General features: G+C 54.4%; 1 protein-coding gene across 1 annotated transcript; it reads left to right on the forward strand.

Annotated features, from left to right (window-relative positions):
- Nucleotides 1–1,417: 1,417 nt before the first annotated feature.
- On the forward strand, nt 1,418–7,212 carry TMEM121 (transmembrane protein 121). The gene has a single exon (XM_063165318.1). The coding sequence runs from the start codon at nt 1,461–1,463 to the stop codon at nt 2,397–2,399; it is 939 nt and encodes a 312-aa protein (XP_063021388.1). The 5' UTR covers nt 1,418–1,460; the 3' UTR covers nt 2,400–7,212.
- Nucleotides 7,213–20,644: the final 13,432 nt, after the last annotated feature.

Genomic DNA, 20,644 nt, shown 5'->3' on the forward strand with positions numbered 1-20,644 from the left:
TTCTGGGAGTGCATTCCCTGCACAGAAAAGATTAACAAATTAATTAGGCAAGCACAGCATGACGAGGAGGAGCTGTGTCCACGAGCAGCTGAACCGGTTCAGAAAGCTGCTGGGACATCATGACAGCCTGGGGACAGCTTTGCCCTGTCCCCCATGTGCCAGCCCTGACCTCACCCCTGCTCGAGGAAGGATATGCCCCGCTATATTCCTGAGAGCTGCTCAGGAACTGGTAGAATCTCATGGCTGTAGTTAAGCAGAACTGACCAGGCTGGGACCTGTGCAGTAACTTGTGGGTCTGTGTTCCTGCTGGAGCAGGGATGCCTGGAGCTGGGAATGCTGTGAACCTGTGGGTCCCCACCAGGTATGTGGTTTTGTGCTGGTGCTGCTGGAACAGCAGAAGCACACAGGGTGTGAGCTTGCTAAGGAGTTCTGGATAGGCAGTGCCCGTGGAAGGGCAGCAGGCTGTGATCCCTGCAGGACAGCCTGTGCTGTGTGTGCTCAGTGAAAAGCTGTTCTGCACCCTCACACACATCCCGTGCTGTGTGTGCTCAGTGAAAAGCTGTTCTGCACCCTCACACACAGCTGGTGCTGTGTCTGGGCTCAGTGAAAAGCTGTTCTGCACCCTCACACACAGCTGGTGCTGTGTCTGGGCTCAGTGAAAAGCTGTTCTGCACCCTCACACACAGGCTGGGGTGTGGTGGGTGCCCCATGGTGGGATGGCGCCTGGCGGGAGCCCGGCTCACACCGTGGTGTGCTGGAGCTGTGCGGGTGTCACTGCCACCATCCATGGTCAGCTCTCAGAGGGAGCCTAACGCTCGCTCTTTGCTGTCTTTTGCAGGAATGGAGGGATGCGGGTACTGCTGGGAGCAGCGGGACACCAGCACAGCCCTGCGGGGATAGGCCTGGAGGTGATTGCCTGTGAGGACACAGCAGGAGGCCCCCAGAGCCCCGAGGAAGGTGGGATCTCACTGGGAGCAGGGAGAGCTCCCCCTCTGCCCCGTCACCTGCCGTGTTTCCAGGGATCTACACCAGGATTTGGAGCCTGGAGGCGTCTTAGTGCCATAGGACTGCTGGAGAGCCTGACAGCGATGGGGGACCCGCCAGCGAGGAGGGCCATTCCTGCAGGAGGCCCCGCACAGCCGTGAGCCCTGGCTGCTGGCGGCGGAGGGTGCCTGGGGCTGGGCTGCTCAGCCAGCCCTGGGCTGGGGGCAGAGGCACGGTGCCTGCAGGGCACGGCCCCTGAGGGGCGAAGGGCTGCCGTGGGCGCTGCAGGGGCAGCCCCGAGCCCCGGGACGGTGGGGCTGCCAGCCGAGCCTCTGCTCCTGCAGGCGCCTCTCCCCGGGGCGGCGGCGGGGGACAGGGCGGCGCTGGGCCCCTGGGCCGGCCGCGGATGCGCCCCCGCGCCGCGCCGGCGGGAGCGCTCCCCTAGCGCCGAGGGCCGCAGGGCCGCCCGCCTCGCCATGGTGCTGCCGCCGCCCGACCGGCGCCACGTCTGCCTCACCACCATCGTCATCATGACCAGCATGGCCTTCATGGACGCCTACCTGGTGGAGCAGAACCAGGGGCCCCGCAAGATCGGCGTCTGCATCATCGTGCTGGTGGGGGACATCTGCTTCCTCATCGTGCTGCGCTACGTGGCCGTGTGGGTGGGCGCCGAGGTGAAGACGGCCAAGCGGGGCTACGCCATGATCCTGTGGTTCCTCTACATCTTCGTGCTGGAGATCAAGCTGTATTTCATCTTTCAGAATTACAAAGCGGACAAGAAGAACCTGGAGACGGTGGCCAGGAAAGCTCTGACCCTGCTGCTCTCCATCTGCGTGCCGGGGCTCTACCTGGTGCTGGTGGCCTTGGACAGCATGGAGTACATACGGACCTTTCGGAAGAAAGAGGACCTGCGGGGACGCCTCTTCTGGGTGGCCCTCGACCTGCTGGATATCTTGGACATCCAGGCCAACCTGTGGGAGCCGCACAGGACCGGCCTGCCCATCTGGGCAGAGGGGCTCATGTTCTTCTACTGCTACATACTCCTCCTGATCCTGCCTTGCGTGTCCCTCAGTGAGATCAGCATGCAAGGGGAGCACATTGCCCCGCAAAAAATGATGCTCTACCCCGTCCTCAGCCTGGTCACCATCAACATCGTCACCATCTTCATCCGGGCCATCAACATGATCTTGTTCCAGGACAGCAGGGTCTCCACCATCTTTATCGGCAAGAACATCATCGCCATCGCCACCAAGGCGTGCACCTTCCTGGAGTACAAGCGGCAGGTGAAGGAGTTCCCGCAGAACGCCATCGCCCTGGAGCTCCAGCAGAACTCCCTCTCGCACAACCAGACCCTGCACAGCGCACAGGGCATCCCCCACGAGCCGTCGCCCACCAGCGAGATCCTGGACACATGAGGGTGCCCCGGGCCGGCGGTGGTTCAGACGGCCCCGTGCCGAGCGGAAGGGGGATGCCGCTGCTTTCCTGCTGCCCGCTGCAAGCACGACAGACAAATCCCGGCAGTGAGGGCTCTTCTGGGCACAGGAACACCAACAGCGTTCCAATTGAGCTATGGAGTGTCCTCTAGACGTCTTCATCTCAGGTACAACCCTAGGAGTCCTCCAGACAAACCAAATGGACTTGCGAAGGACCTGAACCAGCTGACCCTCTCTCCCCCTCCTGCCACCATCTCCCCTCCCGAGCAAAGACTGCTAAGGTTGCAATGTCCCTTTTTACTCCCCGAGCACCTCACCTTTACTCCAAGCCTGGATCGAAGATTTTGTTACTGGAGACCTTTTTACGGGGTGGGGACAAGGGCATAGGGGTGTGGACTGGGGGGAGGGTGGGGCGTTTCAAGCAGTAAACCCTGTGATCGTAGATGTCTCTTATCTCCGATGGTTGTGTTTACAGTTTCCTATTTATGCCGGCTCCGGGGGCTCTCAGGCTGCCCTGGGGGCAGTGTCCTCCAGGTGGGCGAGCAGGGAGCCCTGCCGTGGGGAGCGGGGCTGGGGCTGGCGTGGCTGCCCTGGCCCGGGCTGAGGAGGGCTGAGCCTCCACCAGCGCCCTGCACCAACTCTGCCAGGAGCAATATCTGACGGGCTAGAGCTAATCTAATGCTGGTGTTTTATGTATTTCATTCACTCCAAACGACTCAGCACAATATTTCTATTTTTAGAAGGGTCCCTCTCTCTGTCTCTCTCTCCCTGCCATGGAGAGCCTCCCTGCCTGCAGCAGCCCGAGCAGCCTCCCCAGCCCCAGCACTGCTGCTGGCAGGCAGGGGCACCCAGGAGGGATGTGCAACAAGGATGGCGAGGATGCATTTCCCTCTGCCAGCAAGCATTTATAAAGAAGGCTGCTTTCCACAGCTACTATATTTTTAAAATAAATATTGAAAAAGGAAAAAAAAAAAAAAAAAAAAAAAAAAAGAACAAAAAACCCAACCAAACCCCAGAACAGAGCTGGGAAGAATGTGCTGTCCCAGGCAGGTGGCTGGGCTGGGGTCTCCTCTGCAGGTGGGTGGTGCTGAGGGGCTCGGCCAGGGGCAGCAGGGTGGGAGGTGAGGGCCAGCCAAACAATAAAAGCCCCATGAGAGCAATGGCTTCTGGTGGTCTCTTTTGTGCCAGCATGGGGAGGGTGGGGCTCAGCTCTCACACAGCCCGGATCACTTGTCTCTGCTTCTGTCCACCTCCCCTGCACTGCCAAGTGCCGTCCCGAGGTTCTGTGCCCTGCCCTCACTGAGCAGTGGGCCCAGAAAGGAAAGGAATCATTTCTCCAGCTGCAGTGCTGCCCCAGGGCTGGGGGCATCTCAGCTGCCTGGCCCTGGGGGAGGCACAAGGAGACAAGCAGAAAACCTGCGTCTCAAACACGTTGAAATGGGATATTTTTGCTTTTTCTAAACAAAATGTTGCATTTTGAGGAGATGGAATAAAATGCCTGGTGCTGTTTACATTTCTCTCCCACATTTTCCCCTGGCTCTGCTTACTGAGTTTGACCTAAATCCACAAATCATTTCAGTTTCCATCTTCTCAGCCCATCACAATCTGTCCAAAACACTTCAACCATCCCTGATCCAGACTTCCAATTTTAGGACCAGGCAATTGCAGTCTTGCTTGGCCACCCTGTCACCCAGGGATAACTCTAATGTTAATTAAATCCACTGAGAAATAAAACAGTGTCTTTGCCAACAAAAGTGAGTTTGCAACAGATTCAGCCAATTGGAAAAGTTTCTTTCCCCTTTCCCTCAGGAAACATGAGAGGAAGTGGGCAGGTGATTTAAAAGGTATTAGCAGAAATTAATGAAATTGCTAAATTATTGTGGAATACCTGTGGAATTACATATTACATCTCTGCCAGTTCCTTTAAAATACATGTGATTAGCATCAGTGCAATTAACTCCCAAGTATCTAATAACATTCTGCTGCTCTTTTAGGTAATTAATTTATGAGCCTTCGTTTTATAGTTCTTCCCCAGAACTGAGCAGAGGAAAACCTTCAGGGAAATCTGTGGCATGGTGCTGCAAACCCAGGAGGCTGGGACGTGCCAGCTGAGGCAGTGCTGGCACCAGACTGAGCCCTGATGCAGAGATCTTTTATCAGGGGATAAAATCAGTGCTGTGATGGGTTACTCTGATGGGTTGGGTGTATTTTTGTTCTGTTTCTCCCCTACAGCTAGCCCTGCATCCTTGCCCTATACTGGAATACATTCATATTCCCTCGAGCCTGAGCTGTTGCTAAGATTGCTTGGGGATGTCTGGCTGTGCTCCCTGAAGGCAGCCTGCATGGGAAGGGAATATTGCTTTATCCTCCTGCTCCCATAACTGCCAAGAAGGTTTAGGAGTCCCCACAAATTTTTTTTTGAGGTTGCAAGACCCTGCTTTCTACTGCTGACATGAGGCTTCTGTCTTTGTGGAGTGTCCCTGTGGAAGGGCTGCATTAGGAGCAGAGGTCCTGGAGGTGATGCTCACCTGGGATGCACCACATCATTCCCAAAAAGCCACAGGTGCTCCAAGCCCACTCTGGTGAAGGGAGAGAGAAGAGGCTTTTCCCATTTTCTGCTGGTCAACATCCCCAAGGCTCAGCAGCACAGCAACACCTTTCTCTTCAGAGCCACCTTGAAGCAGGAATGACAAGCTGGCCCCTCCCCTGCCAGAGGGGAGCAGGGAGGGCTGAGCTGGCTGTAAAGCAGAGAGCCAGGGCAGCCAGCAGAGCCCCTGGGGCGTGGAGACAGCCCAGCAATGGCAGCACTGCAGCTGCTCTGCCTGCTCAGGGTGATGCCTGTTCCCCAAATCCAGCAATGGCAGCGCTGCAGCTGCTCTGCCTGCTCAGGGTGATGCCTGTTCCCCAAATCCAGCAATGGCAGCACTGCAGCTGCTCTGCCTGTTCCCCAAATCCAGCAATGGCAGCGCTGCAGCTGCTCTGCCTGCTCAGGGTGATGCCTGTTCCCCAAATCCAGCAATGGCAGCACTGCAGCTTCTCTGCCTGCTGAGGGTGATGCCTGTTCCCCAAATCCAGCCCTGCCTGCACAGACAGGACTCCCAGGAGCCACAGAACCAGCAGGAGGGTTGGCACAGTGGCTGGGCAGGGTGGCTGGTTCCCAGCCTGGCTGGTTGTTAGAGGAAGGTGATATTTTGCTGTGGGCAATGAGAACTAAAGGAAACAATTAAAACTAAATAGGCTGGAACCGAGCAATTTTTCAGCTTTCCACTGAGAAGAAAAAGAGCTCCTTTGTGAACAGTGAAATCCTGCTGGCAAGCTGTAGGATGCCACCTGATGAAGCAAAAGCTGCACCATTACACTGCAGAAGGGATCCCAGTGGAAAACCCACAGGGGTGGTGTCCCTTGCTGCCCTCAGAACCAGGCCACCAGCACAAGGCAGCCATGCCCTTGGCAGGGGAGGCTGGGGGTGCTTTGGGGACAAGGCTGGCGCTGTCCTACCTATTACCAACCCACTGGTCAGTGCTGAGGCTACTCCTCCTTCCAAGTGACAACCTCTAGAGGAGTCATGTCCACCCTGTAGCTTGCATCAGTCATGGCACCCTCTGGAAATACAAAACCTGGGCCCCTGCACCTTTCTGTCAGGCTGGTCCCAAGGGTCAGCAAACTGGCCAGTCCTGCACAGGCACAGAGGAGCTGATATCACTGCTGGCCAGTGGCAAAGGGCTGGGCCAAACCCACTCATGTCCCAGGCGTTGTGGCACTGCAAAGCAGGAGCCCCAAGTGGAGCAAAGCAGTCCATGCAGGCTGTTAGAATGCATCTAGCCCAGACAAGCCCAGCTGGGTCCTGTCCCGCTGTGCCAAACTTGGGCAGAGTGGCAGCAATGGGCTTGGACTGCTGCATGCCTGACCCTGCCTGTGGAAAGAGCCCAGAGCCGGCTCCTGTGTGGTACCTGCAGTTCCTGACTGCTGCCCTGGCTGCCCCACAGCTTTGTACCCTCCTGGAGCTCACGAGCAGCCCATGGCAGCCCAAGCCTTTGCTGCTGCACTCACCTGTGTGCTGGGGGGTGCTGAGAGGGGCTCCAGCTTGCAGCTTTTCTTTGCCAAGGTCCTGGCAGCTCTCACATGTCCTGCTTGTCCTCACCTCCTTTTGGCAGGCGAAGATCTCTGCTGCTGCAGCCTCTGTGCAAGGCTGGCGGAGGGTTCAGTCACTGAGCTGAAAGTGCCCCATGGTTCTGCTGCAGATTCTCCATGTGAGCACGGCTCTGGTGACTTTGCAGGGCCCAAAAGGGCTTGGGAGGATTTGGGAGAAGAAATCCACCCACCAGGGCCATGCAGCATGAGGATGGACTCTCTGCAGTGCCACCCGGTGCAGCTCCATGCACTGTCACCTGGAACCACACATAAATAAGGATTTTTTTTTTTTCCTTCGGATCAGTCTGGATTAATTTGATGAGCAGAGACAGACTGAACTTTCATGCAATAACTGTTTTCTTCCCTCCTGCCCCAGATTTGCTTCCCTTTTTTAGCTCAGGCCAATGCTGCAATAGAAAACATAGGGCAGGTGTCGAGAGCACCTTGACAGCAATTCCCTAAATTCTCCTAAACTCCTCCTGCCCAGGAGCTGTGGCAAAAGTTTGAGTTTCACACCAATTCAATCCTAACTGAATGCCCTGAATTCTTCAGTTGTGTCTGGCTTTTAGGTCTGGCATCCTTGAAGAACAATATCCATTTAAATTGCTGATTTGGGCTTGCTCATTTAATTTCATCTTAATAAAGATTTTATGTGGTTTTGACATATTCAGTGTCTCGAGTGTATTGACACGGCAGCCTGAAGAAGCATTATGACCATAATGGCTCAAAAAGCATTAAAAAGACCCTGGCAAGGTTTATTGATTGCCCTCTTTTACAGCTGCTTGAAGACAAAGACCAGTCATAGGGAAGAGCGAGCACTGTGCTCTGATTTTTTGTGTGCTTCCCGATGTTACAACAAAAGGCAGTTGCAAACAAATGTCTGCAAGCTCTTCATCAGGACATGGGAAAGCAGCAGTCCTGTTGCTGGGATGTTGTCAGGAGGGCAATTTTAAAGGAAAAAATCCTGCAGATAGCAGGAAAATCACCTCCAAGGAAGGGAAGTCAAAGTGTAAATAAATAAGTGATGAAGATGCTGTTAGGAAAATTAACCCACAAACACCAGAGGTTTATGTCCAAAAATGAAACAGAGGATCCTTTTAGTTTATTCCAATAAAGGGAGAGGCCATGGGGCATCCCTTGGGATCTGTCAGATTTTTGGAGGACACAGCCTCCTTTTCATCCCAATTTCCCAGCTGCATTTCCCTTCTCTCTTTCCCCATTTCTGAGGTACTTGAGAGGTTCAGACTTCCCAAAACACCTGATACCAGAGATTTCCCTCTAAGGTATAACCCTCCCTTTTAATTGTTAATTCTTACAGAATTCAGGGGTTTTTCTTCCCCATTCTTTCTTTCATCTTTCAATGTCTAATTTCATTTATCAGCAAACCTAAAGTTTTTTTTGTAAAAGCAAATATCTGTTTCCATTCATCAGTCAGTGGAATCCTTCCCATTGTTTCTTTTCTCTCCCAGTGCTGTTTTTATCTACCAGCAGACCCACAGCTTGTCTGTAAAGACAAATCCACCATTCCTCTCAATGCCAGGTCCTCCCCACTGGTGTATCCCAGAGGAAAAGCCCTCATGCCTCACTGGGGACTTGCTGGAGCATGTCGATGGAAAGGACAAATCATCTGCCAAAATCTGTCCTCAGAGCTGTGGATTCCCACATGGGCCCTTCCCAGCTAATGTGTGAAAACACAAACGCATCGTGGGCATTTTATGCTGAGTGCAACAGAGATAAAAAATTAGTACAATGATCCATTGGCAAGGTAGGAATGTGCTGGAGATGGGAGAGCAGAATAATTATCTCCTCGTGGCTGACATCTGCATACTGAGATGCACCCAAGAGGCCTTAGGATTTTTATAAAGACAGTTCAGTAATTGCAGGGCTGCCCTCTGTTCAGTGGAGCCATGCACCGAGGGGGAAAACCAGCAGCACCAGCCTGGCAGTGCCTGTGTGCCCAGGAGATGTGCTGGGGATGGTGGTGCCAGCCTGGCAGTGCCTGTGTGCCCAGGAGATGTGCTGGGGATGGTGGTGCCAGCCTGGCTGTGCCCAGGAGATGTGCTGGGGGTGCTGGTGCCAGCCTGGCTGTGCCCAGGAGATGTGCTGGGGGTGCTGGTGCCAGCCTGGCTGTGCCCAGGAGATGTGCTGGGGATGGTGGTGCCAGCCTGGCAGTGCCCAGGAGATGTGCTGGAGGTGCTGGTGCCAGCCTGGCTGTGCCCAGGAGATGTGCTGGGGATGCTGCTGGGGGTGCCAGCCAGGCTGTGCCCAGGAGATGTGCTGGGGATGGTGCCAGCCTGGCTGTGCCCAGGAGATGTGCTGGGGGTGCTGGTGCCAGCCTGGCTGTGCCCAGGAGATGTGCTGGGGGTGCTGGTGCCAGCCTGGCTGTGCCCAGGAGATGTGCTGGGGATGGTGGTGCCAGCCAGGCTGTGCCCAGGAGATGTGCTGGGGATGGTGGTGCCAGCCTGGCTGTGCCCAGGAGATGTGCTGGGGATGGTGGTGCCAGCCTGGCTGTGCCCAGGAGATGTGCTGGGGATGGTGCCAGCCTGGCTGTGCCCAGGAGATGTGCTGGAGATGGTGCCAGCCTGGCTGTGCCCAGGAGATGTGCTGGGGATGGTGCCAGCCTGGCTGTGCCCAGGAGATGTGCTGGCTGTGCCCAGGAGATGTGCTGGGGATGGTGGTGCCAGCCTGGCTGTGCCCAGGAGATGTGCTGGGGATGGTGCCAGCCTGGCTGTGCCCAGGAGATGTGCTGGGGGTGCTGGTGCCAGCCTGGCTGTGCCCAGGAGATGTGCTGGGGGTGCTGCTGGGGGTGCCAGCCAGGCTGTGCCCAGGAGATGTGCTGGGGGTGCTGGTGCCAGCCTGGCTGTGCCCAGGAGATGTGCTGGGGGTGCTGGTGCCAGCCAGGCTGTGCCCAGGAGATGTGCTGGGGGTGCTGGTGCCAGCCTGGCTGTGCCCAGGAGATGTGCTGGGGATGGTGGTGCCAGCCTGGCTGTGCCCAGGAGATGTGCTGGGGGTGCTGGTGCCAGCCTGGCTGTGCCCAGGAGATGTGCTGGGGGTGCTGCTGGGGGTGCCAGCCTGGCTGTGCCCAGGAGATGTGCTGGGGATGGTGCCAGCCAGGCTGTGCCCAGGAGATGTGCTGGGGATGGTGCCAGCCAGGCTGTGCCCAGGAGATGTGCTGGGGATGGTGCCAGCCTGGCTGTGCCCAGGAGATGTGCTGGGGGTGCTGGTGCCAGCCTGGCTGTGCCCAGGAGATGTGCTGGGGGTGCTGGTGCCAGCCTGGCTGTGCCCAGGATATGTGCTGGAGATGGTGCCAGCCTGGCTGTGCCCAGGAGATGTGCTGGGGGTGCTGCTGGGGGTGCCAGCCTGGCTGTGCCCTCTGAGCAGCCCAGTGTGCAGATGCATGAGGCAGAACTTGGCTTCTGGGTAGGGGACAGGGAAGGAGCAAGAAGCTTCCTGGTGTCCCAAAAAGCAGGTGAACAAAAGCCATCCAGTGGTGGCTGGTGCAGACTGAGGTCCAAGGAAGGACCTTCCTTCTCCGCCCTCGAGGAGATATTGCTACGACATCCAATCCATTTTGTGCCATAAAGCCAGCAGCCACGAGGCCTGCGGGGTTCTGCAGCCACAAATCCATTTCCTAGTGCCTTTCCATGGCTGTACGTGGGTCATCACCCTTGCCTTGCTCTCCAGGGTTCCCCTGCTTCTCCAGATCTGCCATGAAATAGCAACTTATGAGGCTGAGGGTGCTGAGAAGCAGAGCCCAGCACCCTGAGCATGCCAGGCCCATCCTCCTGCAGCCAGGTGGGCCGGGCCAGCAGGCAGCTCAAACCCCAGCGTGGCAGCTCCAGGGCTGCTCACACGGAGCTGGCTCTGCCCAGCAGAATAAAAGGCACTGTTTCCTTTCCTGTGCTGGTGCCAGGCAGAACTTAGTATGCAGCAACTGTTTTCGGATGTTTCACTTCACAGCTGGTGAATGAACTCAGAGAACTCAATAAACCTCTTTGTGAGACATTATCTCTGATTAATCTCTCAAATGAGGCTGGCACCTGGAATTGCATAAATCTTTACCTGCACATTGTAGGAAACAGGGGAAGGGGCCACCATCAGAAAGTGGGTTAGAATGGGAGAGTCCCAAACAGCAAATAAAGAAGAAATCCTTGTAAAATTTCCCTCTTGATCTCCTCCTGGCAAGAGGACACCAACTTTTGGAGGAGATGAAGCCTGGGAGGATTTTAGAAGGAGATAGGGCAGCACCAGGGCCTTCAGATGTTCCAGAGGCACTGCCTTTCCATCGACATCTCAGGAAATGTCCAAAACTTTAAATGGTGCTGCCAGCTCAGGAGCAAACTGCTTCACAAGAGCTGCCAGCTTGCCTGATCCCAGCTGGCTGCTCTGGGCACAGTGTGGTTTCTGTCTCATCCTCCTCCTGGCTAGACTGGCTGTGCTGGAGCACCATGAACCTGCAGCATGTGCCATCAACCTCCTACAAGTGGGACACAGCCACCAAAGCCACCTCCCTGAGGCAAGACAGCTCTGAGAAATGGTTGGAAAGGAGAGAGATGATTTAGCAAGTCTTGAACAGCTTGATGTAGAAACAGCATCCAGAGTGTTCTCCCTTGCAGGGGATTTTGAAATTTATTTGGGCATCCTTTGCTTTGGTGCAACAGATGGTGGGGAGGCATGGTGGCCTGGAATATTAATGCTTCCTCCAGCATCCATGTCCTCAGAGCAACTGGCAGCCCCATGCTTTTGCTGAGCCTCATGCAGCACCATCTCTCTCAGGGCTGGGCTCTTCCCACATCAGCTAGGAATTACAATTTGTGGCTCTGTCAACAGTGACCCCACAGGGGTGGGGCATTTTGCATCAGGAAAGCTTCAGGGCAAAGGCTGGGGCTGGGAAGCAGGGATGTGGTTATGGCAGGGATACCACCCACTTTGCCCAAATGGGAAAGTAAGGAAAAAATAAAAATGCAGTGAAGCAAATCTGTTCTGTGACTGTAACCACCACCACCGCTGGAAAGGGTATTCAGCCTGGATTTTAAGAGTTGTCTTTTATTGATGCCTAATGTTCCATAACCAGCGTCCAAGGAGGAGCAATTAAGCATTCCCTTAGATAAAATGTATGTCTTCAGGCAATAACCAGGCAAAGGATCTTCTACTACGATGTCAGGAAGTGGCTCTGTACCATGGAACGGAGTGTGTCATAAAAATCCCTCTGCTGCCCTGCAATGGCTGCTTTCTCCCTGTCCCTGCATGCTGGAGCTGGGGAGCGCTGCCTGACTGAGCTCCCAGCTGCTGGGTGACCAGTGCTGAGCCCACCTGCCCTGGTGCCTCACCCCTGAGCCCTTCAGGACAGGCACAATGACACAGTTTAATACACCAGCAATCTCACAGATCCGTTTCATGGTGCCCACTCAGAGATGCTGAGCAGCACACCAGTCTATCTCAGCCCCAGGGAGGCCTATAAAGGCCAGCAGGGTGTGGAGCAGCATTTCAGCCCCCTCCAGGGCTGTGCAGGGAGGAGCTGGCCGCGAATCTGAGCCCTCCCAAGCACGGTGCTGTCAGCAGGCCAGGTGTGTTCTGCTGGGAGGACAATGCCATCAGCCTGGTGGCCCGTGCCATCCCTGCTTTGGCCTGCTGGGACTTCTGAGCATTGCTCCCCTGGCTGGCTCTGTCTGGCACGCTCATCTCTCATACCTCACACCTCTGTCAGGCCCTTCCCAGGGGCTCTGCCTGATGGAGCTCTTCCTTTATTTTCCTTACAAGTAGAAAATTACACCCGTGCTATTAAGTGCCAAGAACACGAGGAGTGCTGTGGGGCTCAGGGTTTGAAAGGCAGTGTGTACTGATGGCTGCTGTGCCTGTGCCAGGATAACACTCACTCCTTGGCTCTTTTGTGTTAAGAAGGGCAGCACCAGGCTCAGGGCACGTGGACTATGTCCTTCAATGCTGGCTCTGCTCTTCTTCCTGGGCTCACACGGGATCCTGGAAATGCTGCCAATGCCCACAGTCAGCTGAAATCCGGAGCCTTGTGGAGACAGCAGCAGCAGTGCTGGGAATGCCCTGGCTGCAGCAGGCCTCCTTGCTTCCAAACCCAGCCTTCCCAAGGGACATACTCTGGGGATTTGCTTCTGTCAGGATCAACCTTAACACAGGTTTCTGCTGCTTTTTCTTTTTCCCCGACATCCCGCTGAACACCACCCAGTGGCCCTTATCACATTTCCAGTCTGGAAGAAATCCTGCCCTTCTCCTGCTTAAGCCTTGCCGTGACGACCCTTTAATCCCTCCTTTCCTGGGCTGAGCAGCTTGCCATACCCATCTCCTTCAGCATGCCCAGGAGGGGTGGGACCAACCCAGCCCAGTTTCCAGGAGCACAGGAATAAGCTTGGCATTTAATCTGCTGTAGCCCCAAGTAGGATTTAGCAAAAGATCTACCTGTAATTGTCAGTGCCGAAAGGACTATTAAATATGTCCTTTAACTGGTTTCTGAAGGACTTGTACTATTTTAATAAGCATCTCAGGAAAGAAAAGCTCTCTGTGAAGCATTAGCTCTGAGATCCAAAAGCAATCTCGCTAACATACAATATCAAGTGTGATTGACAAGGCCAATACCCATAAACCATGCTGATTGACACTAATTAGCCTGCCAGCCTTTAATTGCCTCTGATCATGTTCTACATCACTCTGATTAAAAAAATTAGTCCTATGCAAAAAAAATCAATGCAGCAGGGGGTGGTTTGAGATCTTGGCTGGGCCCTGAGCCTTCCCGCTGCCTCTGTTCACAGAGCATGGACACATCTTTTCAAAGGGACATCAAGGAGCAGGCAGGGAAGAGGGCTGTTAGAACAAACCCCTCCTGCTCAGGGTAGGTTTTCTTTGGAGGATTCCAGGTGCTGGGAGAGGGGACAGCAGCTCAGCAGGCAGGGTGAGGCCAAGGCAGCAGTGTGAGCTGCAGCGTTATGGGCAGCAGGAGCAGGGGCAGGGCTGAGCTGAGGAGCTGATGGGATGAGGGCCAGGCTTGTCCCCTTGGTCACTCACAGCCTTGACTCCCCACAAGCCCTGCTCTGAGACTGGGCCTGGATCTCTTGAAGACAGCACCACACTTGGCAGAGGAGCCTTCATCTCACCGAGCCCCCTGATCCCCATGGATCCCATGTCCCTGCAGCTGCCCCCCGTGCCCATGAGGATGCACACCCACCCACTGTGCCCTCCTCAGAGTGCCTGCAACCTCCCAGCAGGCTTGGAGCACCAGCCATGGCCAGCACCAAGTCCCATTTTTCTCTCCTGTCTCTGATTCCCTCCCTGTGGCTGCCTTGGAAGTGCCTCCTGCCCTGCTCCCTCTGCTGCTCCCAGGGTGGCTGTGGGGACGGGCTCCAGCCCCGCTGTCCCCTGTGCTGCTGCTCACCACCTCCCCCTGGCAGTTCAGCTGTGGCAGCTGCAGGACCCAGGGATGCCTCCCCTGTGCTGCTGCTCTCCCTCCCTGGGTCACTCTCCCTCTGTTTGTCACATCCCTAGAGGGGCAGGGCAGCAGGGTGAGCTCCTGTGGGCGGCTCAGCTGGGGACAGTGCAAGGGACAGCCCAGTGTGGGGCACATGCTGCTCCATCCCACACTCTCGTGCAGGTCCTCCCTTTGCTTTTCTGCTTTCCTTCTCTGCCACTCTGGGTTTTGCCCAGCCTGGATGCAGTGAGGGTGTTGATGAGCAGCAAGACTCAAGGGTGGAGGGCAGCAGGAGAGGGACACCAATGCTGAAGTGCAGCCTCAGCCAGGAAAGAGGGGCTGAAAACATCCCAGTGCATGAGTGTCTGAGGGGAGCTCCTTTCCTGTTCTTTGTGAGGCCAAGGACATCCCAGGGGTTCATCACCTCTCCCCTGACCTCCTTTTGATGCCTACAAGGCAGAGCTGAGGAGCTTTGTGGAAAACACTGTTCCCATGGCAGCCAGCAGCAGCTCCCAGACCAATAACAGCTAAGATATGATCACACTCTATTAGTTTGATAATATCATTTATAGTTGACTTAGAACTGCATCCTATCTAATTAAAAGGGAGCTGCTTGTGAAAAGCACAAGAGCAGAAAAAGGCAGAGAGGATCCTTGCCCTGAGCTCTGTGCCTGTGCAGATGTCTTGTTGGTGAATGGCTTTTTATTTCCCCTTCCACACTGGAGCTAATTTCATCCCTCACCAGAACCAATGTGACTCATGCCCCCAGCAAGAGACAGATGCAGAAAGTGAGCACCGAGAGGGAGGGGAAGCTCTGCTCTCCAGAGCAGTGTCATCTGGAGCTCCTCTCTCCCTTAATTACACTTCTCTGTCTCCTGGGCCTTTCAGGGCCTCGTGTTTCTGCCAAGTCAGGAAAAAGCAGTAGCAAAACCACAAAATGCAGCCCAAATCCTCCTCCTCCTCTTCCTCACTGCAAGCAGGCAAGCAGAGGGAGGATGGTACAGGGCTGGCTCAGCACTCTGCTTGGAAGTGTTCAGCTGGAGGCACAGGAGAGGGCATGGATTCCTCACAGAGATATGTCTTGGCAAACCACCAATTCCTGTGGAAAACAAAATGCTGCATTTTCTCTTACAGCCATTATGTCAGAATTCCCCAGAATGCCCTCACATTAGGAGAGGAAAAGGAGAGCTTGCATGCTCAAAGGAGGAAGGTTGGAACAGGACTGTGTCCTATTTTCCACCTGTGGGCTGCATGTTCGAGGCAGTTCTCAGGGGCTGGAGCAGCCTGCATGCTGTGTTTGCTCCCTGGACCTGTGATGAACAGAGCCCAGATCAGAGTGTGGGCTGGTAAAGAACCACCCACCCCCACCCAGGCCATGGCTGTCCCCTCTGCTGCAGCTGGCAAGGAGCTCAGGCACATCTGGGAGCCACCTGGCGCTCACCTGAGCTGGGAAGAGAGATGAGGAGCTCCTGAGCTTCACAGCAGGGCTCTGCACATCTCTGTCAGTGCAGAAGCCATCCTGGGCATGAGCACTGCTGCTTTCACAGGCAGACTGCCAGAGCTGGAGAGAGGCTGGAGAAGGTTTGGAGGATGCAGGCGATGCTGATGAGGGAAATGCAGAGAGGGAGGTCCCTGGCAGCTCATGGCCCCACGGAGCCTCTGCTGCCACTGTGGCCTTGTGAGGGGAAGGAGGGACAGCAGGATCTGGAGCCTGCTGGGGTCCCACCACCTCTCACTGGTGCTGGGGGGTGCTTGTGACACTGGGGACATCACAAACTTCTGAGCTGTTTAGGTGCTCTTGGGAGATTTGCCCTCTGTTCCTGGCAAAGGCACTGAAGGAGCTTCCAGCCTGAAGGACCCAGAGGTGCTGTGGCTGAGCTCCCTTTGCATCCCAGAGCATCCCCTGGGAATTCCTGGTGCTGTGCAGCCCCAGCAAGGAGCTCCTGCCCCTGCTCCCCCTGCCAGTCCAGGACAAGCCCTCTGGCCACAGCACTCACAGCCCAAGCTGCTGTCCCTGCCTGCCCCTGAGGGCTGCCAAAGCCCTGGCAGCACTAAGCACGGCTAGCTGACAATTCCAGGGGAATACGAGCTGCTGCTTTTCCTCAAGATGTGTTTGCTGGAGCACTTTGCAAGGGGAAAGCTGTGCAGAATGCTGAGGGCAGAGGGGCAGCTTGCACGTGGCTCAGGGACTCAGGGGAGAGGGGAAACAGCAAATCCCTCGTCCAGTGCCCACGCTGTGCAGGGAGCTGTGCACTCCCTGCAGCCTGGGCACCAGCTCTTCCCTGCTCGCCCCAGGCTGCCTCCCAGGGCAGGGGGATTTCCTCTGAGCAGGGCTTTCCCCAGATACATCAGGGAGGGCAGCATCCTGCTGCCTGTCCTTCACCAGTGTCCCACAGCATCATGGCCCGGCTGCTCCTGCTGCACCTGCCCTGACAGGTGAGATTTTCGGGCCTTCAAAGCACACAGGGCTGGCCAGGAGTCCTCATTTGGAGAGCAGAGACCTGCTTGCCTTTCAGAGAGTGATAATAGAGCTGTGAAATTTCATCTGCTTCATCCTGCAGGCAGCCTCCAGCACGCTGGTGCTCCCACAGGCTGCCAAGCTGTCTGTTCTCACTCCACACTAGCTGTGCTCACTGCAGGCTCTCACCTCTCCCTGTGAGCACCAGCATCTCCCTCACGGCTGCAGGATCTGCTCCTCAAAAGTCAAGCTGCCAGCCCGCAGTTCTCACACAAAATGCAGTTTTCTAGGTGCTAAATCCTACTCTTGCAGGCTTTGCACTGCCTGAAATTCAGGTCCCAAAGAGCCTTTCCCTGTCAGAAGGATGCTAGTGGCAGCCTCTGGCCTGTCCCCCACTGAGGAGCTTGGGACCAGCTCCTGGCACAGGGACATTGCCTCAGGACCCTCCCCTGTTTGCCTGGGCTGCTGCTTCTCACCCTAAACTCAGCTTTTATATTTTCCAGATTCTGTACTGCATTAGTATAATGTATAGTTAGTATGATCTGAACTCCATATAAAGTGCTGGCAGGTTCTCCTCACAGCTCAGTTACACAGAACAATCCTTTTCCAGCCCCAGAACCAAGGGCACCACTGCAGCTTCAGGCCCAGAAAGTGCAAACAGCAGGGAATGGAGGAGAGCAAACTGGGAGGATGGGACTGCATCACCTGGAGCTGGAATTGGACAATGAACCTGTGATGGTGTTCCCAGGGGTCCAAGGATGAGGGAAGAGATGAGGATCTGACTCCATGTTTCAGAAGGCTTGATTTATTATTTTATGATATATATTATATTAAAACTATACTAAAAGAATAGAAGAAAGGATTTCATCAGAAGGCTAGCTAAGAATAGAAAAAGAAAGAATGATAACACAAAAGCTTGTGGCTCAGACAGAGTCCGAGCCAGCTGACTGTGATTGACCATTAATTAGAAACAACCACATGATCCAATCACAGATGCACCTGTTGCATTCCACAGCAGCAGATAATCAATGTTTACATTTTGTTCCTGAGACCTCTCAGCTTCTCAGGAGGAAAAAATCCTAAGGAAAGGATTTTTCATAGAAGACATCTGTGACAATTAACCCCAAGATGGAAAAGGACCGAAACTTGTAAAAGTGTGAGAACTCATGACACACCATCCATCTTGGGTCCATCTCAGGCACAGCCACGGCCAGGCTCTTGTGCTGCCCAAGGTGCACCCTTTGAAGGCCTTTTTAATAAATCCCTACTTTATTCCCTCGACACTGTCTAGCCTCTGTTCTAGTAGCCTCTTTAGGCATCACTGCACGTGGGATTTTGCAGCTTGTGGCTGGTCTCTGCTTCTCCTGTCAAACACTGACACGAGGAGCACAGTCAATAACTGGAGCTGATGAACTGCTTAAAGCAGAGACTCTTACCCCATGTTAACACACACCACCAGGATGCAGGGAAATTAAGCAAACTCATGAAGCAGAAGCCAAATTATCTCCAAATGGGTTTTCTTTCCAGAGGTGTCAGTCACTTTTCAAAGCATTTTCCCTGGCTGGGGATGATGAGGAAGATGTCTGGGATGGAGGTGCTCTCTGCTGCCGTCACGCAGAGCGGCTGTGTGACAGCCTCTCCACCTGACAGGCCTGGAGAATCAGATCATTTCTCTGTAAAATCAGCTTTCACAGCGATGTCCCCGGGAGCTGGGGATGACAGGCTGGCAAGGAGCAAGCAGCCATGGCAGGGTGAAAGCCAGCAAGGGGCAGAGCAGCTGGAAAAGCACATGAGAGCAGCCTGGCCAGTGGCCCACGAGCTTTAATGGAAAATGAATTCCAGTCCATACATTTAAACAAAAAATGAATCCTGTCAAACTGTGCATGCTTTTTCCACCTAGTTACAAGGCTGATGGTTAAAAGTAAATGTGGTGATGTTACACATAGGCACCTGTCATGGCATCACCCAGCAGCCTGATTAATACACAAAGGTGTGCATGTGTGCAGTTTATAGCCTGAAGATTGGCTCACAGAGGGATACCAAAGTACCTGGGAATGGAAAACCTTCACCCAATGGTGGCAATTCTGTGGCACCCCTCAGACAGCAGTCTTTTTCTTATTGAGATGATTTAAAGTGAGCAGGAATGGGTTCATTTAAATAATAAGCAGGCAGGGCTGGGAGCTGCTGTGCAAAGCTCCACGTTTATCCCCTCCTTGAGCTGGCGCCTGCAGCACCCATTGCTCAGCCAGCAGGATGCTGCAGGTCAGGCCCTGCTGCAGGGCAGTGCTCTTCCCCTGAAGCCCCCCTGGCCTGGAGGGCTCTGATGCAGCCTCTGAAGTGCAAATCAAAGCAGCAGCATCAAAGGAGACAACAGGGGGGGGAGAAGGGAGCCTTTAAAGGCCGCTGGGCATGGGGCCAAAGAGAATCTATTTTTCATTGCTTCCTCCTGGCCCCTGCACTGGGCTCTCCCTGCCCGAGGGAGGGCAATGTGTGCTGCCACTGCAGCCAGGCTGGGGAGCAGGAGGTGCTACCCAGGGCCAAGGACCATAAAAATGAGGGGTCCCTGAGCTTCCCTGACAGAGCAGGGGCAGCAGAGCTTTTCACCAGTCACATCAGGAGGCGTTTTCCCTTGGGAATTACTCCTGACAGGCAGCTTGCTTCCTTCAGATGCTCATGTGCTGCTGCTGTTCTTCCTCCTGCCACCCTGACTGTGGTCTGCACCTTTTCAGGATTTGCTCACATTTATGGGCTGCTTCTGAAATTGGTCACCCTCTGCCACATAATTCCTCCAAAAATCCCACTCAGGACCAAACTCAGGTGTGAGACCAAAAGCATCCAAGCCAGAAGTCGAGATGCTCTTGAGCAAACCCGTTCCAAGGAGCCTTCATCCTCATCAAAAAGGATGAATAAAATGGCTGCATCTGCAAAGTCTTTGCAGAAGAACCCAGCTGCTTTGCCTTTTCAGTATCTATGACCCTTTTTATTTGCGAATGCTCAAAAATATCAGCTTATGCTCATGTTGGTGGGAAGGAAATGCATCACGTCCGTTTAAGAGCAGAAAATAAGGAGGGAATCTTCCTGCCATATGGAAAAGCTCCTTTTATTATCTGTATAATAATTGCACAGACTTGCAGTCTGCAGACAATTTGCAGAGGACAAGGTGCTCTCACTAAGGATAAAAACTCATCAAAAATAAACCTCTTTTGCCGGAAAAATATTTAATTTGGATTTGAGTCAGGGTTTCAAGCTCATGCAAAGTGCCTTTGCAAATCGCCCCCCACGCACACGGTACCACCTTTCTGATGAGCACAATGAATGCCTGTATCTCCAGGGTTCAAAGGAATTCACTGTTTCCCACATCAAGGCATTTCCTGACAATTTTTCAGCTGAAGCACACAGGTTCTTTGTAAAGGCTTGATCTCTCAGAGCACAAGGGCATTTTGCTGAGCCCTGTGATTTCTTTCTGGATGTGCACCCTGCATCCGTGGGCCAGCACCTGAGAGCACACCTGGGGGTGAGAACTGGCAGTGCATTTAAGGAGAAGGCAGCTTCAAGTGCTCCAGAAGATGGAGACCATGCAGTCTAGCCACGTCTAGGGCCAAAGGCAGCTGGGAGCTGGTCTGTGTGCCAGGACCCTGCTGGGCCAGCCTGGGCAATCCCACACCCGCTGTCCTGCCTTGTTTCATATATAGATTTGTTTCATATTTAGATTTGTTTCATGTATTGATTTCTTTAAGGAATGAGCAGGCATCCATGCTGTATCCTGGCGCCAGAACACGCAGCATGCAGGGCGGGCAGGGAAGGGGTCCTGCTGTGGGCAGCCTGTTCCTCGTGTGTGCTGCTGGCCCTGCATCCTGCTCTGCTCAGCTTCCACCCACCAGCACCAGCCCTGATTTCCCCAAGCCCTCACCAGGCAGGGGCTGTTTCCTTCCTCTTGTGCTTCCAAATCAGTGTGAAGCGGAAAGCAGCAGGAAAGATTTCCATTTGAACGCTTCGAGGCTGATTACACTGCAAAAGCAACTGGGAATAGGGCAAACATAATCACAGGTAGCAGTGTGAGCATCATTAAATCAGGCACTGAAAAAGCAGCCTCTTCCAAAAAACTTCATTTCCTCTAATTCCTGCCTTTTGCCAGGCTGGTGAGGTATTTATAGCACCTTGTTTGGTATTAAAATCCCTGCAGATGCTGTCCACGGAGCACACCCG

Source organism: Melospiza melodia, chromosome 11 (genome assembly GCF_035770615.1).
Source record: "Melospiza melodia melodia isolate bMelMel2 chromosome 11, bMelMel2.pri, whole genome shotgun sequence".
NCBI lineage: Eukaryota > Metazoa > Chordata > Aves > Passeriformes > Passerellidae > Melospiza > Melospiza melodia.

What these genes read in the sequence shown, in the direction of transcription:
- TMEM121 (XM_063165318.1), top strand. Translation starts at nt 1,461, where the DNA reads ATGGTGCTGCCGCCGCCCGACCGGCGCCACGTCTGCCTCACCACCATC.